Below are 12308 nucleotides of genomic sequence, written 5' to 3'. Positions count from 1 at the left end.
GTATAGGTTACATTAACATAATTTAGTGCTATTTTTGTGACTGTACTTGTTGCTGACCCAGGCTAACATTTGGATGCTTCCTTTGTCTTACCTTTTGTTTCTTCTCTAGTATAGACTTTGACCTACTCCTGACCTTGCTTTCTCTTGATGTTCCACTTACATATTTGACTGCCTGCTGATGATCCCTGGTTAGCCCCTTATTATATTTTCTGTACGCTTTGTCACCACTGTCAATCAGAGACTACTCTGATCACTAAGACCTGGGGATTCCGTACAGCGAAGTCCAGATCCCTGTATTGAGCTTAAAGGGTAAATACTAGGGAATACCTATGACTTTGCACCTCGGTTAAACTGCCAATCATTTTAAGGCTTACATACTGTATTTTTTGCCCCATAAGACGTCTTATAGGGCAAATACTAGTGAAGTGCTTCCATTTTGGAAGTGCTTCATTAGTACCGGGAAGCGGTGAAGGATCTGTACTCACCGCTTCCCGGTCCTCTGCTCGGCTGTCTGCTGTGCAGGGCTGCGCACCATGTGACCTCACTGTGCGCAGCCTTCACAGCTGACAGATGAGAAGCAGGAAGAAGAGAGAGAACGCTGGTGGTGAGAAGTGGCGGCGTCCAGGAGCAGGAGAGGTAAGTTATTTTTTTTTTTTATTTGCGCTGATGGCTGACATGGGGGGGCATGATGGCTGACATGGGGGGGCATGATGGCTGACATGGGGGGCATGATGGCTGACATGGGGGGCATGATGGCTGACATGGGGGGCATGATGGCTGACATGGGGGCATGATGGCTGACATGGGGGCATGATGGCTGACATGGTGGCATGATGGCTGACTATGGGGGATGATGGGTGACATGGGGGGCTGATCTGAGGCATTGGGGGTCTGATATGGCTGACATGGGGGGGCATGATGGCTGACATGGGGGGGCATGATGGCTGACATGAGGGGGCATGATGGCTGACATGAGGGGGCATGATGGCTGACATGAGGGGGCATGATGGCTGACATGAGGGGGCATGATGGCTGACATGGGGGGCATGATGGCTGACATGGGGGGCATGATGGCTGACATGGGGGGCATGATAGCTGACATGGGGGCATGATGGTTGACTATGGGGGGCTGATGGGTTACATGGGTGCATGATGGGTGACATGGGGACATGATGGGTGACATGAAGGGGCATGATGGCTGACCTGGGGGCATTATGGCTGACATGGGGGCTGATCTGAGGCATTGGGGTATGATATGAGGTCTGATTAACATTGGGGGTCTGATTGGGGCTGTGATCTGAGGTCTGATTAATATTGGGGGTCTGCTTGCTGGTCTGACCTGAGGTGTAACGGAAAATATTTTTTTCTTATTATCCTTCTCTAAAACCTAGGTGCATCTTATGGGCTGGTGCGTCTTATAGGGCGAAAGATACGGTAGTTCGTTTCCAGTTGAAGCTTAAGTGTAGCTACATCATCTGCAGTAAGGTGTGTAACAGGGAACCTAGGGTTCTGGTATTCATGATAATGTTAATTTGATACATACCACCTGCAGACCAAATACACACCTTCTTGACAACAGTATTCCCTAATGGCAGTGGCCTATTGCAATAGGATAAACAGCCCTGCTACATTGAAAAATAGAATTCAAATGGTATGAGGAACGTAACAAAGTGTTCAGTGCTTTGACTTGGCCCCCAAATTCCCCAGATCTCACTCTGATTGTGCATGTGTCCTGTTTGCTGGAATAACAAGTCTGATCCATACAGGCCTCACCTAGCAGAACACTTTCAGAAGTATTGCGAGTCCATGCTTTGAGAAGTCAGAGTTGTTATGGTATCTACACAATATTAATCCAATTCGTCAAAAAAGCAATAGGGAACAAAAAAGTATCGAGATGATAACAGTAGAAACCAATCAGAACCTCTAAATACCATGAGCGGAAATCCTATTGGCTGCTATGCAGTACCAGAATTTTATATTTATCAGTGTAAATATATTAAGTATCCCATAAACTAAATGTCTATTTGAAATGAAATGATGATTGAAATGTCTGATTGAAATGATTCCATACACATCATTACCCATAAAGAAGCAATAACCAGTATGTGTAATGTGCCTCACTCTGAATTATGGTCATCAGATTAGGAAATACGTGTCACAATTACACGGTAACAGGAAACAGCCATTACAAATTTTAACACATCTGATCATTTCCCCAAATGGTACATATGATTTTAACAACTATTTCTGGTATCGAAGACAAAAAATATTGCTGCAAAGGCTTATTATTTATCATGTACCAGTACATTACATTGTTACATGGGCCTTGTACTGCAAACTTCCTTCTGTAGAGAGGACATGACCCAGTGCAAAACGTCACATGCCCCTGCCCCGTTTTCCACAGGGGACACTTCAACCCTATCCTTGAGGACACTTCTTAACAAACATATGATACACATGACAGATACAAACTGTTTTCAGTCAGCAGCATATTGCTCCCATTACACACAAGGCACATGGGCAGGCACCACACTAACATCATCACACTGATATGTATCATTACCTTTACAGTCTTCCTGGACAGGTTCTCTCTGGCAGTAAAGAAATAGTCTTCAATGTCTTCCTCTAGGCTGCAGTAGCCACTGCTCATACTTCCGCTGACTGTCATTGGCACCTCAGTGATGAAAGAACCAGCTATAGGGAGTCAATAGTCAATATGGTGTACACCATATCCTCAGTGTGTGTACTATTAGAGCCAGTCTCCTGCCTTTCTCCCCTTGCACACACAATAGAGCGGTGAGGCTAGCACAGGTACCGCGCTGCTCCTGCCATTCTTTAGGTACCTGCACGGCTGGCTGACACTATCTGCTGCTGCTGCTGGGCTATCAGCCGGTGGAAACAGAGCTCTGTAGTTCTCAGCCTCTCCTTCCTCTGCCTCCTCCCTCCTCCTCTAATGCAGTTTGTATTTCTGTTAAACCACTTCCCTTATGTCCCTTCTCTAAGCTGCGATTTCTAGGTGATGCGATAGGAGGTATATGGAGATACAGCCTTGTAGGCCTATAAAGGTCCTTGTGTGTAACATTACCAGAATTCTACAGTCTTCTCAACAGGGATTTTCTCTTATCTGGGGGGTTTATTCATGAATTCAGCCTCTGTTCTTCAGTTTACTCAGGAATTTTCTTAAACTTTTAGAGGGGATTTTGTGTATACGTAATGAAAGAATTGTACCACAGATTCATTGTCAGTGGTATGTACATGAACCACATACCTTTTTAGCATCTGCATTAATAAGGTATTGCATAGAATAAAAAAAAAATAGAATTTTTAATAAACTGTGTTCATGAGCTAGTCACCCAGTTTCTTATTGTGAATGACAATCATATGCTAGGGTTAGAATATTTCTATTTAACATTTTATTTGGCCTGAGATTATTTAGACAGCTACTTTTATTATGATAATCTACCATTTCCTCCCAATGCTCATAAGGGGAAGTGGTAGTCAGAAACTTTAACCCCTAGATTCTGCTGCTGCCTAATGCTAAACTGCTGCCGACCGTATATTGTGAACATACATGACCTTTAAGTGTAAATCCAGTGTTAGAATCTTCAGACATATCATACAATACTTCAGAAGTAATCATTAGACTCCTAATATGACTGGAACCTCTTTGTTTTTCACCCCCAAAATATCCAGATATTTGGTAGCTATTTGAGAGTAAAAGCATGCAGTACACTTTATAGAACCCTTCAAATGGTCTTACTATTTTTTTCGTAAATATATTTTCAATAGAAAGAACCCTTGAATGCAGAGCTAGGCTCCCCTGTGACAGTGACAGAATAATCCGGCATTAGGGATTTGGGTTATCTAAGAACTGCATTATGGATTCCGCTACCACGGACCATAAGTTATGGTCCGTGGTAGCAGAATCCATAACAGAATTCTTCGATAACCCAAACCCGAACCTTGTTCACCAAACTTGAAACACAAGTTCGCTAAACACTATTCTGCTATCATTAGGATAGTTCTTTATGTTCATGTGCATAGTCTTCTACCTTGCCTGGTAATGTTATGTTGGTGTGCACAGAGGTTAGAAGACCCCTTGGCAAAATTTGGCCCAACTAATCTCAGGATAAGCCAATCTATATAGTCTATATAGACTTACAGAGCCCCACCGTGCTACAAATTCTTAGACAGAAAAGACTGGAAACAAATGCTCGGTAAAGATGTTGTTTAACAGCCTACATATCCTGTATCTAATAGCAATAGTGTTATTGTGCTGTCTATCTCTAAAGCTGTCCATGCACATTAGATAGAAGTCAGTTGATAGTTGAACAGCAGTTGAACAAACATCTGGAGAACGATTGTTTCGCAGACACGACCATACAAATTTTAGACCATATTGGCCATTATAGTTGTTCAAACTGACCGTGCACGACATGTTTAATGAAATCAGGCGATGGACAAAATATCTTTTTAGAAACAGACTTTCAAAGAAAGATCTTTCGTCCACAAATGATCTTTCTTTGAAGGAAACATCTTTTGTCTGACTATGAGATGAAAATGGTCTATTATCTCTTGGCTAAAACGATCATTTGTTGTTAAATTTAACTGAAGAACGTTTGTTTTGGTTGAAATCATTTTAATCAACTTTAGACTAATCTGTATGGCCACCCTAAAGGGTGTTCTCTGGGAATTAAGAAAATGAAAATACTTAAATATTACATTATACCTGTCCTGATCACACATGAGGCAAGTTACTTTACAACACTCATGTAAAGAGCTGCCACATCCTCTCTACTCTACTTGTCAGGGATTATGATCCTGAATACAGATTATCAGAACTTTAGCTGAATCTCAGGAGAATTTAGTTCATGAAGAGACATGAAGTAAAGAGAGGATGGACAGGACAGGCTGTGGTAATGTGTTGCTGTGGTAATGGAGACTGCATACAATTGCTGCTGCTCATTACCCACACCCCACCCCCCTCTCATGTCTCCTCATTTCTATTCCCACAGAGATTCACCTGTATTCAGGATCATAATTCCTGACAAGAAGAGCAGAGAGGAGGATGAGGCAGCACTATGGCTCATTGTGGTGAAGTAATTTGTCCTCCTGTGTGATTAGGACAGATTTTGTGTGTATGAATAGGACGGTGGCCATTTTATTTCTCCTAATGATTGCTCCCTAGACAAAACAAGCCATTCTAAGTAATGAAAGGTATTTGTGAATATATTATAAAATAATATTTAAGTATTTTCATTTTTTAAAATCCTGGAGAACCTCTTTAATAAAGGTTTCTCACAAGCTGTATTACTTTAGACAACGAGTATAATACAACACATTATCTGTAGGCTACAATAGAGTGAAACTTATTTCCCACAATTTTTTACTTTGTTTTTCAATTATAAAATCCACTTTAAGGGTTTGGCCCGCAGGTCCACCAAAAGATTACAAGAAAGGGGTCCAGAGTGCCATGTTGGAATGGATCAGTGGTCATTCATGTACACTACTGCTCTAGAAAGCCGAGGTCAGCTATCTCCATCCGTTCCATAAAAGTTATTTAGAGTAGTTGTGTACATGCATAGCCACAGCTAAGAAATTGGGACGATCACTCTCGTGCTTGGCAAGGATCCCACCTTAGAAATCTGACATTTATAACCTATCCTGTGGTCAGTTGATAAATGTTGTTCATGGATAATCCCTTTTAAGTGAACCCTGAAAAATGTTCATTAAGTTTTCAACCTAATTCTTACATTGATTTAAAACGTATTTTATGGTGGATGTGGCTGTTGTTATTGTTGCAGTTGTAGTAAATTCAGTTTTCATAGGCTTTTTACTGCCCTATATAAACACTAAATTAAACACACATAGACCTTGTGTGTAAGCTTATTGTACCTTTCTTAACTTCCTCTTGCAAAAACCGAGCAGAAATGTTTCTACGTAGAACATCCGGAGAGGCTGCTAGCAGTACGGGTGATAACATTCTCACCCACGGATATATGTTTGTCATAGGTTAAAACACGACTAGAAAAAAAACTTGGCTTAGTAGCCCATAAAGTTCAGCCTGACGTACTGTGAACTTAGACCAAGTAATAGCAATCCTTAAATAGCCTGTGACACCACCATTGTGTAGTAGTATGTCACAGTTTATAGAAAATATATTGTAGAGTTCCCTAAAAGCAATTCAATAATATAAAGTTATCAATCCACAGGAGCATTCTTATAAAAACTGTAGGCTATTGGATAATATGGCACAGCGAGGGGCACAATTCAAGAACTACAAACAAAGATAAATAATTTAGTAGGTGCAGCAATATAATGAGCTCCTGCCTTTCTAGTGTAACCAATGTAATATACTGTATGTCTGATAAGAGAGGTATAGGATGAATATGCAGTAGACCACATACATACTACTGATAAATGGTAGGGTGGCCAGCCAACACTGCACTAAAAACTGTTCATGTGTGAAGGGGATGGGTTTGGAGGAGATGGGGGAGAGGGAAGAGGTCAATTGAAGTGATTTAAAATGGCTGCCAGAAACCTGTACTAGAATGTGAGCAGGACTAGTCGCCTCCACTTGCAGAGCTGCCTATGTGGGCGAGGGAACTTTACTACACTCTGGCACTTGCATTGACTATATATCAGTGAGTTTTCCTGTCAGGCTGCTCAGTCATGATGGTATAACGTAGGCAGGATCTCATCATTACTATCTACTGTAGAGCAGTGCTGTGTGTAGTGAGGCCCCACCTCCTAAGCCCCTAGGCCTATGTTCTAGGACAGGTTGCTGGTGGCCATTTTAAATCATTACCTGAGAACCTACTTAAATTAAAAACAGTTCTCTTGCTGAAATTCCTGATTGGGTGGAGATTCAGCTCTTGGCACTACTGCAGATCAGCTGTTTGAAGAGGCCAGTGATATTAGGCTCGTCGATCACATGGCCTTTGTGCAGCTTAGTCCCATTCAAGTGAGTGGGCCTGTACTGCAGTACTACAATGTACAGCGCTGTGCTTGATAAACTGTGAGGAGGCCACAGTGCCCCCTGGAGTGCTGCAGCCTCTTCAAACAGCTTATCAGTGGCAGTGTCGGACCCCAACTGATCATATATTGAGGATAGGTCATCAATATTGTAACCCTGGAAAACCCTTTTAATACAATGCTGTAAAAAGGGGAAATAAAAAGTAGTTCTTGCATCGCTTTGACTTCGCTTTGTTATTAGTGTGGTTTAAAATGATGATAAGAAGTAAACAGGATCCATCATCATCATACTTTTACAGCCTTCACCCTTAATAAAACCTGTCATGCGTCACATAAAACAGGCCTTCTACTTCTGCTGCTTTCCATTTTTACAAGGTGCAAATTTTGTCTACAGGGTCTTGAAGAGGATGCGTTCAGGCCAGGACAAGCTAGGTGAGTGATTGTGATGGATGAGAAAAGTTCTCAGACTGAATGCTTAGGATTGGGGTCATTAATATTATGTGGAACCTTCTGTCAAAATGAAGATAAAACGCAGCCGCTTTAATTTACTGCTCAACAGACGCTCAGCTCTATAGTCTACATTTTATTTAATTATTCAAGATTTTATTTTTCTACATCAACTATATACGGTAGGTAACCCATTTAAATGCTAATTTGTCCTCATCTTCTTTCTTTTTAATGCCTTATTCACACATCAGTGTTTAGTCAGTGATTTCCATCAGTGATTCTGAGTAGGGATGAGCGAATCGACTTTGAATGAAACATCCAAAGTCGATTCGCATAAAACTTTGTTCCAATACTGTACGGAGCAGGAGCTCCGTACAGTATTAGAATGTATTGGCTCCGATGAGCTGAAGTTATTGTTTCGCAAAGTCTTGTGAGACTTCAGGTAATAACTTCATTAATGAATTTGAAATTAATTTGTATTATAAAAAAACATTTCCCGAACTCGGGTTCGGTTCCAAAGTTATTATAATTAGAGATGAGTGAATTTCATATTTTGAAATTCGTTAACACTTCGTTTGTTGGTTAAAGGTGAATTGTGTTATGGATTCCGTTACCACGGACCATAACGCAATTCTATGACGGAATGCCTTTAGAGGCATTCCATTATTTATTCCATCATAATAGAAGTTTCTTCTGCATAACGGAACTTGACGGATCCGTTTTGCAGCCCATAGATTTCTATTATGACAGAATGAATAACGGAATCTCTCTTAAGGCATTCTGTCATAGAATTACGTTATGGTCCATGGTAACGGAATCCATAACGCAGTTCACCTTTAACCAACAAACAAAGTGTGAACGAATTTCATAAGCGGAAATTCGCTCATCTCTAATTATAATCTTCTCTGTAGTGCCCCCCCATCCTCTCCCTCCAGTTTTCTATACCATACATTCCCATGTAAATAACACCAGTTCTCTTCCTCAAGTCCAATGTAAATAACTTCTCTTCCTTACAGTTCTCTATAACATACAGTCCCATGTAAAAAAAAAACATTTCTCTTTCTTACAGTCTTCTATAACATACAGTCCCATGTAAAAAACTGAAATCCCCTACTTCACCCCTCCAACACATAGTCCCATGTAAATAACATCACTCGTTACCCTCCAGTCTTCTATAATATACATTCCCATGTAAATAACACCAGTCATCTCCCTCCAATCTTTTATAACATACAGTCCCATGTAAAAAAAAACATCTTTTTCTTACAGTCTTCTATAGCATACAGTCCCATGTAAATAACATATCTCCTTCTTACAGTCTTCAATAACAAGAAGCATATAAACTCCAGTTTATGCGATTTGATTTGTTGTATTTAATAGGAAATGCGGTAAATCATATATGCGTGACATTTCGGCCACAATCCGGCCTTCATCAGACTGGTACCGCTTATGGAACTGTTCAGATCGCGGGCGCACGTTCAGGTGATGCAGATTTCGTTTTGCTATTAGTGATGAGGCGCCATTATGAACGTGCGCCCGCAATCCGAATAGTTCCATAAGCGGTACCAGTCTGATTAAGGCCGGATTGTGGCCGAAACGTCACGCATATATGATTTACCGCATTTCTTATTAAATACAACTCGTAAAATCGCATAAACTGGAGTTTATATTCTTCTAGTTTCTACGGGGTAGGAACCCGACTTCCAGTAGCGTATCTACAAAAGAGTGCCACAAAGTTTTCTCTTCAGTCTTTTATAACATACAGTCCCATTTAAATAACACCCCTCTCACATACAGTCCCAGTTAAATAACATATTTCCCTCCCACTAAGCAGGGAGGAGGTTTAATAGGGGAGAACCACAAATCCCAGCATTTCTGTGGCACTTACATTCATTCCATGCACCACAGGTCTCCACTGCTGAGCGCTGCCTTTTTCTGCACTGGTCACATGATGGTGACCTCATCACAGGTCCTACCACCACTTCCACTGTTGAAAAGATCACATGACTATGATGTAATAGCAGTTCCTTCAGCTATGCAGCTATGAAGTGTAGATGTGAAATGAGGAAACAGCTCCCCTTGTCTGAACACTGTTTGTGTAGATTAAATTAAATGATCTGGACTGACATTCTGCTGTTTGGCCACAAGATGCCACTGTTTCCTAAACACAGCTACAGACTGAATATATTTCCATATTCATAAGAGGTGGAGTTACACAGAGCTTGGAGAGGAAGAGAAAGGAAGCAGTCATCTTAGAGGGAGCTGAGACTGAGGAATAGAGAAGTCCCGAACTATTCGCCGGCGAACAGTTCCCGGCGAACATCACGTATGCGATGTTTGGTCCGCCCCCTATTTGTCATCATTGAGCAAACTTTGACCCTGTACCTCACAGACAGCAGACACATTCCAGCCAATCAGCAGCATACTCTCCCTCCCAGACCCTCCCACCTCCTAGCAAAAAGTAAGGACAGCATCCATCTTAGATTCATTCTGAAGCTTCAGTGTTAGTGAGAGCAGGGACAAATGCAGCTGCTGCTGATTTAATAGGGAAATTGATAGCTAGGCCAAGACTCATCTGATCTGCTGTAAGGACAGCGTCCTGACAGCACCCCAAAAAGCCCTTTTTAGGGCTAGTGCATCAGTCTGCTTTTTTTTCTCTGTAATCTAATTGCAGTTGCCTGCCCACAGCATATACTGTGCCCACTACTGCCAGTGCCCAGTGCCACCACTCATATCTGGTGTCACAGTAGCTTGCATTTAAAAACAAACACTTTTTTCACTGTAATATAATTGCAGTCGCCTGCAAGTGTTTGTGACAGGCCTACAGAGTGTACTGTGCCCACTACTGCCAGTGCCCAGTGCCACCACTCATATTTGGTGTCACAGTAGATTACATTAAAAAAATAAATAAAAAATCACTGTAATATAATTGCAGTTGCCTGCAAGCTTGTGTGTCAGGCATACAGCGTGTACTGTGCCCACTACTGCCAGTGCCCAGTGCCACCACTCATATCTGGTGTCAAAGTAGCTTGCATTTAAAAACAAACACTTTTTTCGCTCTCTGTTTTGGATCGCGTGTTCTTCCAGAGATATCGCGGGACTTGGTAACTGTGTTCCGGTATTCAAATGTAATCGTGCACAGATACATTTTCAACCATCCGCCACTCCGCCTCTCACCTGCCCACAGTCAGGTGTCTGTCAAGGAAATGTTTGAGCGTAAGAAGCCAATGTCACAGAGTCACCCCCTTGCCCGGTGTCTGACAGCTGGCTTGTTGGAACTCTTAGCCCGCCAGCTTTTACCATACAAGCTGGTGGAGTCTGAGGTCTTCAAAAAATTTTTAGCTATTGGGACACCGCAGTGGAAGGTACTCGGACGAAATTTATTTTCACAAAAGGCAATCCCCAACCTCTACTCTATTGTGGAAAAGGAAGTCATGGCATGTCTGGCACACAGTGTTGGGGCAAGGGTCCACTTGACCACTGATACCTGGTCTGCAAAGCACGGTCAGGGCAGGTATATCACGTACACTGCGTATTGGGTAAACCTGCTGACGGCTGCCAAGCATGGAATGCGTGGCTCTGCAGAGGAGTTGGTGACACCGCCACGACTTGCAGGCAGGCCTGCTGCCACCTCCTCTACTCCTCCTACTCCATCCTCTTCGCTAACCTCCTCGGCTGAGTCCTCTTCTGCTACTGCGTCTTGCTCCACATCAACTGCACCCCCCCAGCTCCCCAGGGGCTATTCCACATCCCGGATACGACAGTGTCACGCTGTCTTGGGGTTGACTTGCCTGAAAGCAGAGAGTCACACCGGACCAGCACTCCTGTCCGCCCTGAACGCACAGGTGGATCAGTGGCTGACTCCGCACCAACTGGAGATCGGCAAAGTGGTGTGTGACAACGGAAGCAATTTGTTGGCGGCATTGAATTTGGGCAAGTTGACACATGTGCCGTGCATGGAACATGTGTTGAATCTGATCGTACAACGCTTTGTGCATAAGTACCCAGGCTTACAGGACGTCCTCAAGCAGGCCAGGAATGTGTGTGGCCATTTTAGGCGTTCCTACACGGCCATGGCGCACTTTTCAGATATTTAGCGGCGAAACAACATGCCAGTGAGGCGCTTGATTTGCGACAGCCCGACACGGAATTCCACACTCCTAATATTCGACCGCCTGCTCCAACAAGAAAAAGTCGTCAACAAGTATTTGTATGACCGGGGTGCTAGGACAACCTCTGCGGAGCTGGGTATTTTTTTGCCACGTTACTGGACGCTCATGCGCAATGGCTGTAGGCTCATGCGTCCTTTTGAGGGGGTGACAAACCTAGTCAGTCGCACCAAAGGCACCATTAGCGACATCATCCCATTTGTTTTCTTCCTGGAGCATGCCCTGCGAAGAGTGCTGGATCAGGCCGTAGATGAGCGTGAAGAGGAAGAGGTGTGGTCACCATCACCATCAGAAACAGCCTTATCAGCATCGCTTGCTGGACCTGCGGCAACGCTGGAAGAGAAGTCTGAGGAAGAGGAGTCAGAGGAAGAATGTGGCTTTGAGAAGGAGGAAGACCAACCACAGCAGGCATCCCAGAGTGCCCGTTGTCACCTATCTGGCACCCGTGGTTTTGTACATGGCTGGGGGGAAGAACAGACCTTCAGTGAGATCAGTGAGGATGAGGAACGGGACATGAGTAGCTCGGCATCCAACCTTGTGCAAATGGGGTCTTTCATGCTGTCGTGCCTGTTGAGGGACCCTCGTATAAAAAGGCTGAAGGAGAACGACCTGTACTGGGTGGCCACTGGGTGGCTGGATAATTTTGCATAGAAAAAACATTAATTTTCTTTGTGATCATCTAAGGTGATCATTAAAGCCTACTAGGCCAACAATGGG

At 43.1% G+C, this 12308-nt stretch overlaps 1 protein-coding gene across 2 annotated transcripts in view; it reads right to left on the bottom strand.

Annotated features, from left to right (window-relative positions):
• The window catches only part of RASSF5 (Ras association domain family member 5), a 109425-nt gene that overhangs the window by 47674 nt on the left and 49443 nt on the right, over window positions 1–12308 (bottom strand). The window contains exon 1 of one of the 2 annotated variants that reach the window (XM_044288458.1): window positions 2564–2924. The exons of the other annotated variant lie outside the window; for it this stretch is intronic. Coding sequence (XP_044144393.1) covers window positions 2564–2668 — 105 coding nt within the window. The 5' untranslated portion in view covers window positions 2669–2924. Of the gene's footprint in view, window positions 1–2563; window positions 2925–12308 lie in introns of those variants that run through there. 2 annotated transcript variants of the gene reach the window in all.

Source organism: Bufo gargarizans, chromosome 3 (assembly GCF_014858855.1).
Source record: "Bufo gargarizans isolate SCDJY-AF-19 chromosome 3, ASM1485885v1, whole genome shotgun sequence".
Taxonomy (NCBI): Eukaryota; Metazoa; Chordata; class Amphibia; order Anura; family Bufonidae; genus Bufo; species Bufo gargarizans.
This window is presented reverse-complemented; position numbering and strand designations above follow the sequence as displayed.